Source organism: Artibeus jamaicensis, unplaced genomic scaffold (assembly GCF_021234435.1).
Source record: "Artibeus jamaicensis isolate MK-2021 breed Jamaican fruit bat unplaced genomic scaffold, CSHL_Jam_final contig_233, whole genome shotgun sequence".
Taxonomy (NCBI): Eukaryota; Metazoa; Chordata; class Mammalia; order Chiroptera; family Phyllostomidae; genus Artibeus; species Artibeus jamaicensis.
Genome location: NW_026521486.1, coordinates 47239039 through 47253613, shown reverse-complemented (window position 1 = coordinate 47253613; position 14575 = coordinate 47239039). Strand labels below are relative to the sequence as shown.

The window sequence follows — 14575 nt, the reverse complement described above, 5'->3', positions numbered from 1 at the left end:
ATGGCAGAAACTGTTAACATTTCTTTGAATCTTTTGTAATAATACTTCACACACTAGTGACAGAATTTTTAAAAATACTATAAATATTATAAATAGGGATTTTAAACTTCTTTGTGCCATGGACTCCTTTGGCTACATTGTGAACCTTTCTCAGAATAAGTTTTAAATGTGTAATTACACATGTAGGATTATAAAGGAAACTGATTATATTGAAATATAGTTTTAAACATACTAAAATTTGTGATAGAGTGGTATGTATACTTTTTAAAACACACTATATAATGAGAGACTACATTTAAAATATAGGCAAGTTAAAGTTAAAAGTATCTTAAAGACAGTAATATGAAGGCCTGAATAATGACACTAGAATTTGGGGTGATCTTTGACACATCTTCCATATATTGATTAAGTAATAAGTGTGGATAGGAAATGCTCAGAAAGGAACATCGATGATTATGTTACTAGTGTGGTAACACATGACTTCATTCTTTGGCATTTGATTGACTACTAGGGATAGAGTTGCCCAGTTGTTAGCTAGCTACGTTGTAGGAACGTCTGAAACAGGGATAGTACCACCACATGCAAACAACTAGCAGGTTAAGTTGCAACTGTAATTCTGAAAAGCAGTATTTTGAGATAATCTGCTTTTACTAATGTTTGTTACTATAGTTACAATCGAAAGAAAAGCAAAATTTTATTTAAAAGTTAGTGAAAATAAGGATGTAATAGTTTTCTCACCCAAGGTTTCAGATCTTTTTAAAAAAAATTTTATTTGGTTATTTTTCAAGTACAGTTTTTTGTCTATTTCTCCCATCCCAGCCCCCCCCCCCGCCCTGTGCTCCCCACCTCCCTCCCATTTCCACCCCCCTTAGTTCTCGTCCCTGTGTCTTTCCTATTTGTTCCTCCAAATTCCTCCCCATTTTTCCCCTTAAATTCCCTTCCCTCTCCCCTCTGGTCGCTGTGCCCCTGTTCTCTATTTCAGTGTCTTTGTTTTTATTCTGCTTTCTTGTTTGTTTTGTTGTTTAGCTTCCTGTTAAAGGTGAGATCAATGGTATTTGTCTTTCAGCACGTTTTCAGATCTCTTAAAGGGCCTCATGTTAGGAACCCCTGTTGTAGAAGTAAATTTTGACTGTATGCTTAACCTCATTGAAACTAACAGACAGAACTAGAGATGCATTATTTTGATTAGTCAGAGTAAAGATCATGACATTTTTGTAGCTTATGAAAATTTTGAATTTTTGCTATTTAAGAATTGTACGTGATTTGCCCTGGCTGGTGTAGCTCAGTGGACTGAGCACGGGCCTGTGAACCAAACAACCACAGTTGATTCCCAGTCAGGGCACATGCCTGGGTTGCAGGCCAGTTCCCAGTAGGGGATGCACGAGAGGCAGCCATACATTGATATTTCTCTCCCTCTCTCTTTCCTTTCCCCTCTAAAGATAAATAAATAAAATCTTTTTTAAAAAGTTAAAAAAAAAGAATTGTACATGATTTAAAAAGTGTAAGACCTGGATTCTTAGGTTTAACTAATGCCAAGAATAATACCTTCTAACAAGTGAGAGATTATACCACATATATTTATTTATGTATTTATTTTTAATAGTTAATTTTTGTTGTATTTTCCATTGCCATTTATCCCCACAATACCTTCTTCCACCTCTACCCACCCCCCCAATCACTACATATATCTACATTTGTAAGAGCTCTGATTTATTGTATTATTTTACTGTTTTAGTTGGTAATCACATTAGTATTATAGCAAGTTAATGATATTTTAAATTAAATATGACTTATTTGTATTCTTTTTCTAGTGTATCTTTTAGATTCAAACTTATTGCAAAGGTTTTTTGTTCCACGTGGTAACTGTTGTCAGGCATTACAGGCTAGAGGAGGAATATGAAAAGGGGCAACTTTCCAAACAGGAATTTGAACTGAACTGATGTAAAGAGGTAGTAAGGTGAAAAGACAGGTTGAGAGAGCCAGTGAGGTTCAAAGGCTTAGGAGTGGGAAATTTCATGGTCACTTCTGGAAAGGGCAAGTGGTCCATATTATGGCTGTCTCACAGGGGATAATGGTAAGGATCCGGCTGGAGAGTCAGACAGGCCCCTGGCTGTGTGTTCTGCAAAGGAGCTTGTTGATCCTGGAAAGTGTGGGGACTGTGCAAGTGTCATGAATGGTCAGGCAGTCAGGTAGAAAATTCGTTGTTGATATAGGGATGGGCACACACATCTTTCTTGTTGAAAAATGAATTAAAGAATTAAGAGATCTTTGAGTTTACTAGATGATATAATTGTATTTATATTAGGTCTTGTTTTGAGGGTAGAATAGTATTCACTTAGGCCTTGGGGAAACTGTAATCACAAGAGATTGTTTAAAAAATATTTTTATTATGAAACTTTTCAAACTCTGTACCAGATCATCTAGTTTCATAAAGCTATACCTTCTTTTGTCATATTTGTTTCAGTTTTCCCCCACCCTGAATTATTACAGATAGTTGCAGACTTTATGACATTTCATTCCTATAATTCATACATAACCATAATACTGTTATCAGGCCAAATAAATTTACAATAATTCATTAATGTCATTTTAACGTATAGGAAGGTTTCAAGTTTTTGTGGTTAAGCTCTTCTTAGCTGCTTGTTATAGAGCAGAACCCAGTCAGATTGAGTTGATGGGTTGCATGGCTGAGTAGAATTTATGGATAAAGTGTCAGATGATATACCCTCACACATAATGTTTTGTGTGGGTTGTTTTTCCTTAGATGATGTGTACTACAGGTAAATATTAATGACATTTTATTAGAAATTAATGCCAGTTATCATTGTTAACATAAAGTGTGCGTATTGAGGGTTAGAGGGGAGGTAGACTGCCAGCAGTGCTATTCTTTTGTCTGTTCTGCTCATATTTTACCATCTTGAGCCCATCCTTTTCTGACTTTCCTTTAATCTGGTACCTTCTCCCTCCTTACCAGATGCTTCCAAGATTTAGTGAGAGTATAACATTTTACAATCACTCCCCCCCCCAAACACAGAATTGGGGTTGGTAATTGAAATTATGTGCATGCTTTTTGTATTAGAAACTCAGTCTATATGAAGTTTTTCTGTAGGTTGCATTTTTCCAGTTGGTAATTGTATCATGTTTAATAGATATGAAGAGGCTGAAAATGACTGCACACAAGCTATTTTATTAGATGGCTCGTATTCTAAAGCTTTTGCCCGAAGAGGAACTGCGAGAACATTTTTGGGAAAGTTAAATGAGGCCAAACAAGGTATGACTCTTATTATAATAACTGGCACTCACTCATCCTGATGAGATTCCCAAGTTACAGAAGCAGGTTGTGTAGCTTTTCCGTGATTCAGTGTTACATAACTTGTAGAAGTACATTTTCTTTCACAATTTAGGTCATAAACGTTTACAGATTTGAAGGAATGCAGCTTCTGTAGTAGACCTGATTATCTTTTAGTAGCATATAGTGTACTCTGGCTAGTTGCCAATCAAAATGAGTGAACGATTTGAACTACAGGTGAGAAGGAAAAAAGCAAGAACAAGGCAAGAATGAAAAGGAAGGAAATCAGCAGGTAGGGTACAGGATAATGTGAGGTCTGTGGTGATTTCCCCTCTTCATTTTTCTTGATACTAGTTATATGTTTTTGTAAAAGATTTATTTATTTATTTTTAGACAGAGAGGAACGGAAGGAGAAAGAGGGAGAGAAACACCAATGTGTAGAGGGCAGACCACGCCCTTTACTGGGGACCTGGTCTGCAACCCAGGCATGTGCCTTAACTGGGAATTGAACCAGTTACCCTTTGGTTCACAGGCCAGCACTCAATCCACTGAGCCATACCAGCCAGGGCAGTTATATGTTGTTTTATTTTTCCATGATCTGTCTTTTTAAATATTCATTAGTCTTTTTGAAGAACCTACTTGTTTCTGTTGTGTATGTTTTCTGTTTCATTTATTTCTGCTCTTTATTTTCTTCCTTCAACTGTCTTTAGGTTTATGAGTAATTTGCTGTTTTTTTTTTAACATCCGTACTTAGATAACTGTTTTTCAGTCTTTCTTCTTTCCTGATACATGCATTTAAGTCTGTCAGTTTCTAAGTCTGGCTTCAGCTGTAGCCCATGCATTTGTTCATTATGGTAAAATGCACATAACATAAAATTTACTGTTCTAACCATTTTGAGTACATTCACCTTGTGCAACCATTACCATTATGCATCTCCAGAACTTTTTCATCATTTCATTCTGAAACTGTACTCATTAAACAGTAACTCTTCATTCTCTTTCTCCAGCCCCTGGTAGTCACTGTTGTACTTCCTATCCCTGAATGTGACTATCAGAGGTACTTTGTATAAGTAGAATCATACTGTATTTTGTCCTTTTGTGTCTAGCTTATTTCAGTTAGTATACTGTCTTCAAGGTTCATCCTTTCGTCCATGTTGTAGCATGTATCACAATTCAGTTCCTTTTTAAGGCTGAATAATATTTCATCACATGGAAATATCTTAGATTCTGTATTACCATAGCATTTGTTGACAGTGGGAACTTTGGATGACCTCTAGACCTCAGTCATATCATCCATAAAGTGGGGTTTTAGTGAGGGATATATGAGAATTCATGCAAGAATAGCACTCAGTAAATGTTAGTTCTTGTTACTGCTCACCTGTTTCCTAGCGTCTTGAGTAAAACTTCCTGAGATAAACATGGGATTACTAAACTAACTAAATATATTAGTCTTGAATTTTATACAGTGTTTTCACTAATTTATTATATTTCTTAAAAATTCACTTTAGATTTTGAAACTGTTTTACTTCTGGAACCTGGAAATAAACAAGCAGTAACTGAACTTTCCAAAATTAAAAAGGTAATTAATGTTTTTTTATCACCAAAATATGCTTTTATTTTCTGTAACATAAACACATTTATTTGTTGCATAATTAACTTGATAATATTTTTATTCTCATGATTACAAATTTCTTTTCAAGGAATTAATTGAGAAAGGACACTGGGATGATGTCTTTCTCGATTCTACTCAAAGGCAAAACGTGATAAAACCCATAGATAATCCACCTCGTCTTGGATCAACTGTAAGTAAAGCAGCTTTGTATCAGTGTGGGAGGGATAAGAGGTGGAAATTGTTGAATTAATTTCTTAACAGAAATGTTGAAATCTCTTCCTAGGGCCATGTTTAGAATATTTAAAAAATACTTTTTAGGATTATTGATGTAATAACATTGAGGGGGGAAATTGAGCTGTTGAGAGTTCTGGGGTAACTTTTAAAGTGCCTGCAGTTTTAATACCTTACATTTAAATGTTTCCACATATTTTATGATATTAAAGGGATTTAAAGCAGCTTTACATTTTGTAATACTTAAGAATGTTTTATTATTATTCTTATTTGAGATTGGGATTGTATTAAAATAGTTTTCCATCTTGTGTGGGGTTACATCTAAAAATCAGCACTTAGGCAAAATCTTGTATAGGCAAGATTGTGTTTTAAAATACATACTGCACATAGTTTTTGGTATACCATACTGTTTTTCATTAAGTCTAGTAACAAAGCTAAGTTTTTTTTCTGTAATATTGGAACAAAAAGAGTAGCTGGCATGAATTCAGAAGTTTGTCTTGTGCTAAACTTTTAAAATTGAACTCATTTAAGGCAAATATATAATGTGATTGTAAGGTAGTTTGCATCATTGACATAGTTTTATATATTATATATATGTATTTGAGAGGTAAAATACATGCAGAAAAGTACACAAGATAAATTACGATTTAAAGAATAATTATGAGGTGAATACCCATGAAACCACCAAGCTGGTCAAAAAATTGAAAGGCATCCATGCCTCTTCCCCCTGAGAAGATTTCCCGTGTACCCCTCACTGATAATGATCCTCTCCCTGCCCTCTAGAGATAACTGTTATTTGAGAGAAATAACAACTATAAGAAGTCAGGCAAAGAATGTTTTATCTTCTCCCCCAACCCCCACTGTTCTTATTGTGATTTTATTCTTGAATTTCCTGAGACAATACTTGTTTCATATATCAGGCATAAATCTAGTTGCTTTCATGCATTATATTAATTTTCTGTTCTTTTCAGTAAAGGTGATTAAATGTTTAATTAAATGTAATTTAAATTTCTACATCTTTGTAAAACTTCTTCACAAAAACGAATTCACAGGTTTTAAGAAAGCCTTTGTCAGACTTTCCTGTCTGTACTTATAAAGACATTGCCATGTTATATATCAAATATCAGTATATGTAATGTCTCATGGCCAAGATACTTTCAGAAGCTTTTACAAATCTGTGGGGTTCTCTTCTCCCTCACTTTATAAATCAGTTTATGTTAATAGTTGTGAGGACACAACATGAATTTAAGTCTCTTGTGGCACAGTTTCAAAACAAAACACCTCTATGAAATGAGAGATCTGGGGTAAACCATTCTATAAGCAATCCAACACAAACCAAATTATCATCCTAGTAGAAAAGGGGAAACTGGCTGTTTATATAATATGCCTCCATAATAAAAATGTGGGCATTATTTAAAAACGGAAGGTGCAGTTTGGCATAAGGCTTTGTAAGAGTTGATTCAAGTCCCCCTGTTTATAAACTTTTAAATCTTAGGCAAGTCACCCAGTGTCTGTGTGATTCTGTTTCTCAAGTTGAGAATAACTCATAGATTAGTTGAGATCAAAGGAATAATGTCCATTAATACTAAGGCAGCGTCAAGTGAAACAAATGTTAATTTCCTTTTCAGACACATATTTGTGAGTCTACCTGGTCATTGAGGAAACTGGTTAGGAGAAGAAGGGAGTCTGGGAAGTGGAGAGAGAGTTCTAGGGTTGGTTACTTAACTCAAGTGAGAGTCTAGGTCAAGGTAGCCTGTGCTTCAAGGGCTGGCAGCTTGGGAGTACCTTGGGCAAACCTCCAGAGAGGGTGTGGGAAACCAGTGATGTAGATAAGCTAAGCAAGGGCCTGTGGTTCCCTGATAGGGTGGTAGTAAATGAAAGTTTTCCCTGATCTCTTAGTTTCTGCTAAAATGAATGAGTGAATGAATATTTATTATTTTTAATCCGTACTTGAGTATATGTTTACTGATATTGGGGGGGCTAGAGGGAGAGAGAGAGAGAAACAAACATTAATGTGAGAGAGAAACTTCCATCAGTTGCCTCCCATACTTGCCCTGACCAGGGATCAAACCTGTAACCTAGGTATATGCCCTGACTGGGAATCAAACCCATCAATCAATACAATTGGATTGAACACTTACAGCATAGCCTTTTGGTGTATGGGATGACATTCCAACCAACTGAGCCACTCAGCCAGGGCAAAAGTTTTTATATTTATAACTTTTTGACTTAAGATTCAACTATACAATTAAATTGAACACTTACAGCATACTGAAGAAAGTTTATTGTTAAAAGTAAGTACAGTATGTAAACTTTTGAAGAAACTGAAAATGTTTGACACTAATGATTGAAATAGTGAATGCAATTTATTTTACTAATTAAAAAAAAACATTATTATGGTCAAATACTTCCTGAGTTTGTGAATATTATTTTGCAAACCTGTAATCCTGGGCTAGTTTTTTTCCAGCTGCTACTTTTATAGAAAATGTGCTTAGGTTTTAATTTTGGTCTGTTTCATACAGAAGGCTGATTATTGCCTTGCCCTCCATTAGCCCACAATATTGCTGTCAGTTTGGTCATATTTTTTTTCTTAGCTTTATTACCTCTGCGATAAAGTCCAAACTCTTGGACATGGACACAAGTCCCTTCGTTAGCTGTTCTTAAGGAGCCTTGCATTCTTTGTCTCTGTCACTCCTCCCCTTGCACCACTCCCATTGGACTTAACACTTTTTCACTGACCACCCGTAATTATCTCCCACACTGCCATTCTTGTGTACTTTTTCTGTGTGGTCTCTGCTGATGCCAGTGTTTATTATCTTTGTCTGTGTTCTCTTAGAGTTTTGTCCTTTTCCCTTTTATGATGTTTCTCCCATTGCCATGTGATTATTTACATATCTATATTCTTTCCTCCATTTAGATCGACATATGGTAGATGCTATGCAACTTTTTATTTGTATTCTCAGGCAGAGTATGACTTCTCAGTCTGTCTAGCCATTAGATGGAATTTACTTTTATAAGACATAGCCGTAAGAACACTGCAACCCTTTAATTTATAGCCCTAAAATAGAAAACCGTTATGTGTTGATTTAAGGAATTGATTTGTAATTGTTTTAGGAATCACTAAAGAAGGTTATTATTGAAGAAACTGGTCATTTGGTGCAGACTGTTGATGTGCCAGATAGCACTACTGCTCCAGAGAGTAATCCTGTTAATCTAGCAAATGTAGTAGCAACCACAGGCACTGCAAGTAAGAAGAGTTCCAGCCAAGATGACCTTTTGCCCACAGGTGATATTCCAAAAGCAAAAGTATTGAAAACAGAAGAAATCAGTGACACTTCAGCCCAGCAGTAAGTAGAGATACTCTTATTTGATACTCTCTAGAATTGTAAAGCCAGATCCAGGATTTAATAATTCCCCTAGAAAATTGATATTATCAATGAGAGTTTTGGTTTGTACTCATCATCATAATTTTTCAACTGCCTAACTTCACATTCTAGTTTTTCTTAAAAAAGAAAAAACTAGAATGTTTGTTTGTTCTTACTCTTGAGAGATGTTTTGCATAAGGAATGATCACTGTTCCTTTACTATTGTGGGGAAATTAGAGATCATAAGAAACTGTCTTTAACAAATTGACTGTTCATTTTTTCTAGAACATTAGTATATTGTTTCACTTCTTTTAAAAATTTTAAAAGGATTTTACTTCTTTATTTTTAGAGGGGAAAGGAGGGAGAAAGAAAGGGAGAGAAACATCAGTGTGTGGTTGCCTCTTGCACGCTCCCTACTGGGGACCTGGCCCGCAACCCAGGCATGTGCCCTGACTGGGAATTGAACCAGTGACCCCTTGCTTGGCAGGCCTGCATTCAATTCACTGAGCCATAGCAGCCAGGGCGCACTTCTTAATTCAGCAAAAAATTAATTTATTAAAGGAAGATTCTAAAAAATGTAGAATTCAGGCATTAGCATTACTCCAGCCACTCATACTTAAGATTGTGAGCTGTTTAAATTCTGTTTGGAATTTTTAAAACTAGTCATGTGTTTCCTTAATGATGAGAATAGGAAAATATAGACTAGGTTTGTTTGGGGTATTGAAACTTTATTCATATATTCTGACTTGCACTCAGTAATCCTATTAGACTTTTTTTTAAGCTTTGAATTTTAGTAGTAGTTCTATTTAAAGTCGCAGTATGGATTGTGGGAAAATACTAAATAGGTATGTTTTTTTCTTTCCTCTAAAGGAGGAAGTATCTCTTCTCAGAATATCTTTCTTGAAATTGATTATCTGGTTTTTTGAAAGGCCGAGTTGTAAGTGTATGTGACGCAGTAACGCAGTGTGTGGAAATGGTGTGCTCAAGGGTGGCCAGGCTAGTAGCCCAGCAGATTGCAGAGGCATAATCTGTCTTGCAAAAAATGTATTGCCAGCTAAAAGAATGAACTATTATTAGAATGTAAATAGATAATGCAATACTAGTAACATCAGAAATTTAAAAGTCTCTGTTGATGTGTTTTTTATATAAGCTTTGACTAATTTTGGTTCTTTTGAATTGTTTGATGTCTCTGAAATATTTCAGACCTCAAGTTAATTTGAAACAGGATGTATGTCAGTCTTTCAGTGAGAAGATTTCTATAGAGGTAGACAAAATACCTGCTCAGTTTATCACAACTGTTCTTCCTCCAGTTCCTGCAAACTCCTTTCAGCTTGAATCTGATTTTAGACGACTGAAAAGTTTTCCAGATATGTTATATCAGTATTTGAAGGTAAGAAAGAGGAAGCTAGTAGTTCTGTTGTAAATAAAAGATCAAAGAACGTCTTTGTCATTATACGAGGGGGGACCCAGATAACCCCAAAATTATCTTCTGGAGGGCAGGCCCCTTGTAGTACAGGCTTCCCTCCCTAGGTGAGTGTTCTAGGAACCCGTCTGCATCAGTGCACCAGGTGGTGGTGTCGGGAGAGGCTGTGTTCAGCTTCAGTGAATTTTTTTTTGAAGACTCTTCAGTGCATTTGCCCATTTTGTGATGGGTGATTTATGAGGGCACCTGCCCACACTGCACTGAGTGTTCAGCAGTTTTTGACCAAAAATGATGTGACTCCCCCCCATGCCCACCTCCAATACACCTGATGATCTCACCCTGAGTGACTCTTTTTGTTTCCCCGGGTGAAAAAAGTCCTCAAAAGGAAATGTTTTGCTGATGTGGAAGAGGTGAAACAGAAAAATGCCTAAAGCACTAAAGGGCATCAAAATCCACAAGGTCAGAAACTTTTGAACAGTGGGGAATAGTCTCAATTAGGTGTATTGCATCACATGGAAAGTAATTCGAAGGTGACTGAAGTTTAAACATGTAAGACTAAATACACAATTTATTATAAATAAATTGCGTTCTTTGGGTCCTCCCTATATATTAATAGTGTTACATTTGCTTTTTGTTGTAATATGATTGTAGGAAATGCTTTTATTATCCCTTTCCTGACACATAGATCACCCTGCCCAGGCCATTTTAAATATTTGCAACTAGGAAACCTTTAGAAGTAGGTTCGTTTTTGACCTCTCTTCTTTCAAAATAACTTAATCTGATTTCATATATCATAATTTCAAGTTAATTTTTCATCCTTCAGGATGGGGAAAAAAGCTAAAATACATTAAGTACCTTTGTGCAAGTAATGCATGTAGTATTTAGACAGTTATTCTCCTCAAAATGAATTTTATTTGCTCTAAGAAAAAACCAAATCATGAAATTTACTAAACAGTGGATTAACAGTTATTCTCCAGTGTAATTATAGTACTACTCTCTTATAATTGTGCAGTATACAGTTACTTCCAAATATATATTATTCTCATATAATTTTATTTTAAACTTTTTAAAGCTTTTATTTGTTTTTAGAGGGGGGAAGGGAGGGAGAAAGAGAAGGAGAGAAACATCAGTGTGTGGTTGCTTCTCGTGCACCCCCTACTGGGGATCTGGCCTGCAACCCAGGCATGTGTCCTGACTGGGAATCAAACCAGTGACCTTTTGGTTCATAGGCCAACACTCAATCCACTGAGCCACACCAGCCAGGACCATATAATTTTATTTTTTTAACTTTCCATTTTTATTGCCCCTTTAGAGCTCTCAAATTTCCTGTCTGTCTTAGGGTGCTGTGCATCTCTCTCTTCATGAGGTTTTTCTCTGACTCGTACAGAGTGATTGTCTTACAGTGCCTCTGACCTTCTTTCTTCTATCATTAATTACATTTCGGTGTGACCCGCCGCCCCAGTAACTTTAATGCATAGTAGTTATTCTTTTTTTTTTGGAAGATTTTCTTCCTCTATTTTTAGGGAGAGGGGAAAGGAGGGACAAAAGAGAGGGATAGAAACATCTGGTGTGTGAGGGAGACAGCGATCAGTTGTCTTTCGCACACTGCCAACAGAACCCAGGCATGTGCCCTGACCGAACTGGCAACCTTTCTGTTCTGCACACTGATGCTTAATCCACTGAGCCACATCAGCCAAGGCATAGTAGTTATTCTTTACTGTACTCACCCAAGCAGTTATTCTATAAGTAATTTATATGTGAATGTTTCCATAATTTAATTTTCTAACTCTTTTTTCCCCAAGAAAATTGAACCAGCCTTATATCCTAAGTTGTTTCAGAAAAATCTAGATCCAGATGTATTCAACCAAATCATTAAAATTCTACATGACTTTTACATTGCGTAAGTTGAAATTTTTTTAGTTATACTTTCATGTTGTTGTGCTATGCTATTTCTAGTGGTTTGGGAAATTAGTTTGTTTTGATATTATTACCACATTCTATATAGCAGAATTAGCTCTCTAGTAAGTTTTACTATTGCAGAAGTTGTAAAGAGATGATAAGTACGAGCAGTAATAAGAAAAATGATTAAATAGGATGAAAAAGGACTCGTTTTTTAAAAGAGAAATACAGAATATGGAAGTGACAAGTGTTAATAGCAGATTAATAACATCTGTGATAAGCCTCACATTTGAGAGTATTATAATTTCTTCAATTGACTTGATAAATTTCTTCATCTGGGCTCTTAAAGACAGTATTCAGAGGAAAAGATAAGTGAAGGCCTTATTTATATGTAATTAGACATACTGTGTTAGTCAAGACTTAAATGAGCTTTTTAAAAAATTTATTTATTTTAATTGTTGTTCAAGTACAGTTTTCTGTCTTCAGTTTTAACGGATCACTTGTTTGATATTTGGTTTATTTCAGGAAAGAAAAGCCATCACTCACCTTGGAAATTTTACAAAGGCTTTCTGAACTAAAAAGGTTTGACATGGCAGTGATGTTTATGTCAGAGCCTGAGAAAAGAAGTAAGTTCTGTAAAGGAAGCTTTTCCATCTCTCTGTAGTCTTAAGAATATCCTTTAATTTTTAAACAAATGGTAGCAAACATTCATTGAATATTTACTATGTCTGAGGTATACCCAATTAAACTTAAATTAATTGTAATTAAATTAAGTAAAATTAAAATTTTTAATCCTGCCAGTAACATTATGAGGTGTTGGTATGATTATCGTTTTGCTCTTACAGAGGCAGAAACTGGGGCATGGGTGGTAAGGGAAGTGATGAAGGTCATATAAGAAGTCAGATCCAGGATTTAAACATAGGCAGTCCTGCTCTAGGGCCTGGCCTGTTCTACTTGAAAATGTGGTAATAACAGAATGGTTGGGCTCCTGCCATGGTGGAACATGTAAAGGCTCCCTGCTACATGGGGCATGTAACTGGGCGTGGGTGCACTGGAAATCTAACCCCTTCTGTGAGAGCTTATTTCCTTGAGTTTATTTGATTTAAGCTCGACTCCCAAAGAAATGCAGGAGTCAATTGGATGGAGTGGGTAGGGAAGAGTTTCCACTGAGGGAATGATGTGTTCTGAGGCTCTGAGGCAGGAAAGAGCCAATTGAGTTTAGGAAATTAAGAGAAGTGCAGTGTGGCTGGATTGTAGAGTTATAGGGGTAAAGAGTGGCAGGTGATGATCCTGAAGAATTAGATCCCTTACTTGTTTTTGTATCTCAGTCTTTGGCAGAAAGTACCCATTTTGGGGAACCCTAATTTAAGTAAGATCAAACTCTGCAGAAACTTCAATTACTTGGAATTTTGGGCTATACTGTAGTTTTAGGGAAAATAGAAAAATCATAGAATACCACAGTACCAGTTTTTTTTAAAGATAACAAAAACTTGTACCACTTTCAGATCTCCTAGGCTGAATGTACTCCGGGCTCCTTATTTCTTTATGTTTCCAGCAGTGGCATTGAATGAGAGAAATGACATTAGTAAGAGAAATACTTTATATTGTGCTTAAGGAACTGGATATGTAATTTAGAGAGATTTTTTTAGTTTAAATCAAAAGAAGTTTCTGCTTTAAATTCAGTCAATCAAAAATTATCCCTGGAATTCCCTGAGAAGTGTTACTCTTATTACTGTTCTGAACTTCTACCACTTTTCTCAATCACTGTGCCCCCCGCCCCCCCCACTTTGTGTTTCTTTAATATACCAAATTGCCAGACTTAATTTAGTCTCAGCGGGCTTTGCATTTGACTGTTCCCTCAGCCTAGAATATAGGTACTTGAATTGCTTGTGGTTGGTAGGGTATGTGATTGTCTTGCACATGATGAACAGCAATTTGAGCATTTCATCTAAAATGTCATATGGTGTGCTTGAATGTGATATTGTTATGTTACAGAATTAGAGGCTTACGATTTTGAAATGAAAAAGGGGCGTTACTTGTGTTGAACCCTGTATCTCTCCACACATCCTCACCTTGCCTGCTTCCTCACTTCATTTAAGTTTCCCCTAACAGATGCCACTTCAGAGATGCTTTTTCTCGTCAGCCCTAGTTCAAATAAATGCCTGCCTACCCTCCCTCGCCACCCTGTGTATTCTTACCCTGCTTTTTTTCCCTTCATAATACGTAACTAGCTGATGGTATTTCATGTACATGTTTATTATTTCTCTCCCTAATAGAATGAAAGCTCCATGAGAGCAGGAGCTTTGTCTACCCTGTTTTCTAGGCCTTAGGCATAAAACAGTGCTTAGGACCTAATGATCTTTTGTTTTAGGAAGGTTGAATGCATTTCTTGCCACTATCATGTGATAAGTTCAGTTGTACGCAAGGAAGTGTGAGTTGGCTCTTCAGACTGGCCTTCTGTCTCGGGTGGGTCACCACTGTCCACTGAATTAAACATGGGAAGAAGCACTTACGGTTCCTGGCATGTAACTGAACATTCAGTACACATTAGCTGCTGTTATCTTCTGTATCGCCATTATCAGTAACAATGATTAGCTAGTTTTAATGTGAAGAAATAGATGAACTACAACAGCATTTTCCAAAGGGCTGATTGTGGACCATTCAGTGGTGAGAAAGATAAAGATTTTACATGATACATAGGAAGATCTGTCAATTCTTTATAGTTATATATTTTATTTTATTATACATTATGCAAC

The 14575-nt window shown here is 36.1% G+C and overlaps 1 protein-coding gene across 2 annotated transcripts in view; it reads left to right on the top strand.

The window, feature by feature from the left end:
• Positions 1-14575, top strand: part of RPAP3 (RNA polymerase II associated protein 3) — a 36349-nt gene that overhangs the window by 16725 nt on the left and 5049 nt on the right. For both annotated transcript variants that reach the window (XM_037135479.2, XM_037135468.2), the window contains exons 10-16: positions 3150-3271; positions 4798-4868; positions 4990-5091; positions 8247-8479; positions 9701-9887; positions 11723-11820; positions 12345-12445. In XM_037135479.2, the coding sequence (XP_036991374.2) occupies positions 3150-3271; positions 4798-4868; positions 4990-5091; positions 8247-8479; positions 9701-9887; positions 11723-11820; positions 12345-12445 (914 nt within the window). The remainder of the gene's footprint in view (positions 1-3149; positions 3272-4797; positions 4869-4989; positions 5092-8246; positions 8480-9700; positions 9888-11722; positions 11821-12344; positions 12446-14575) is intronic.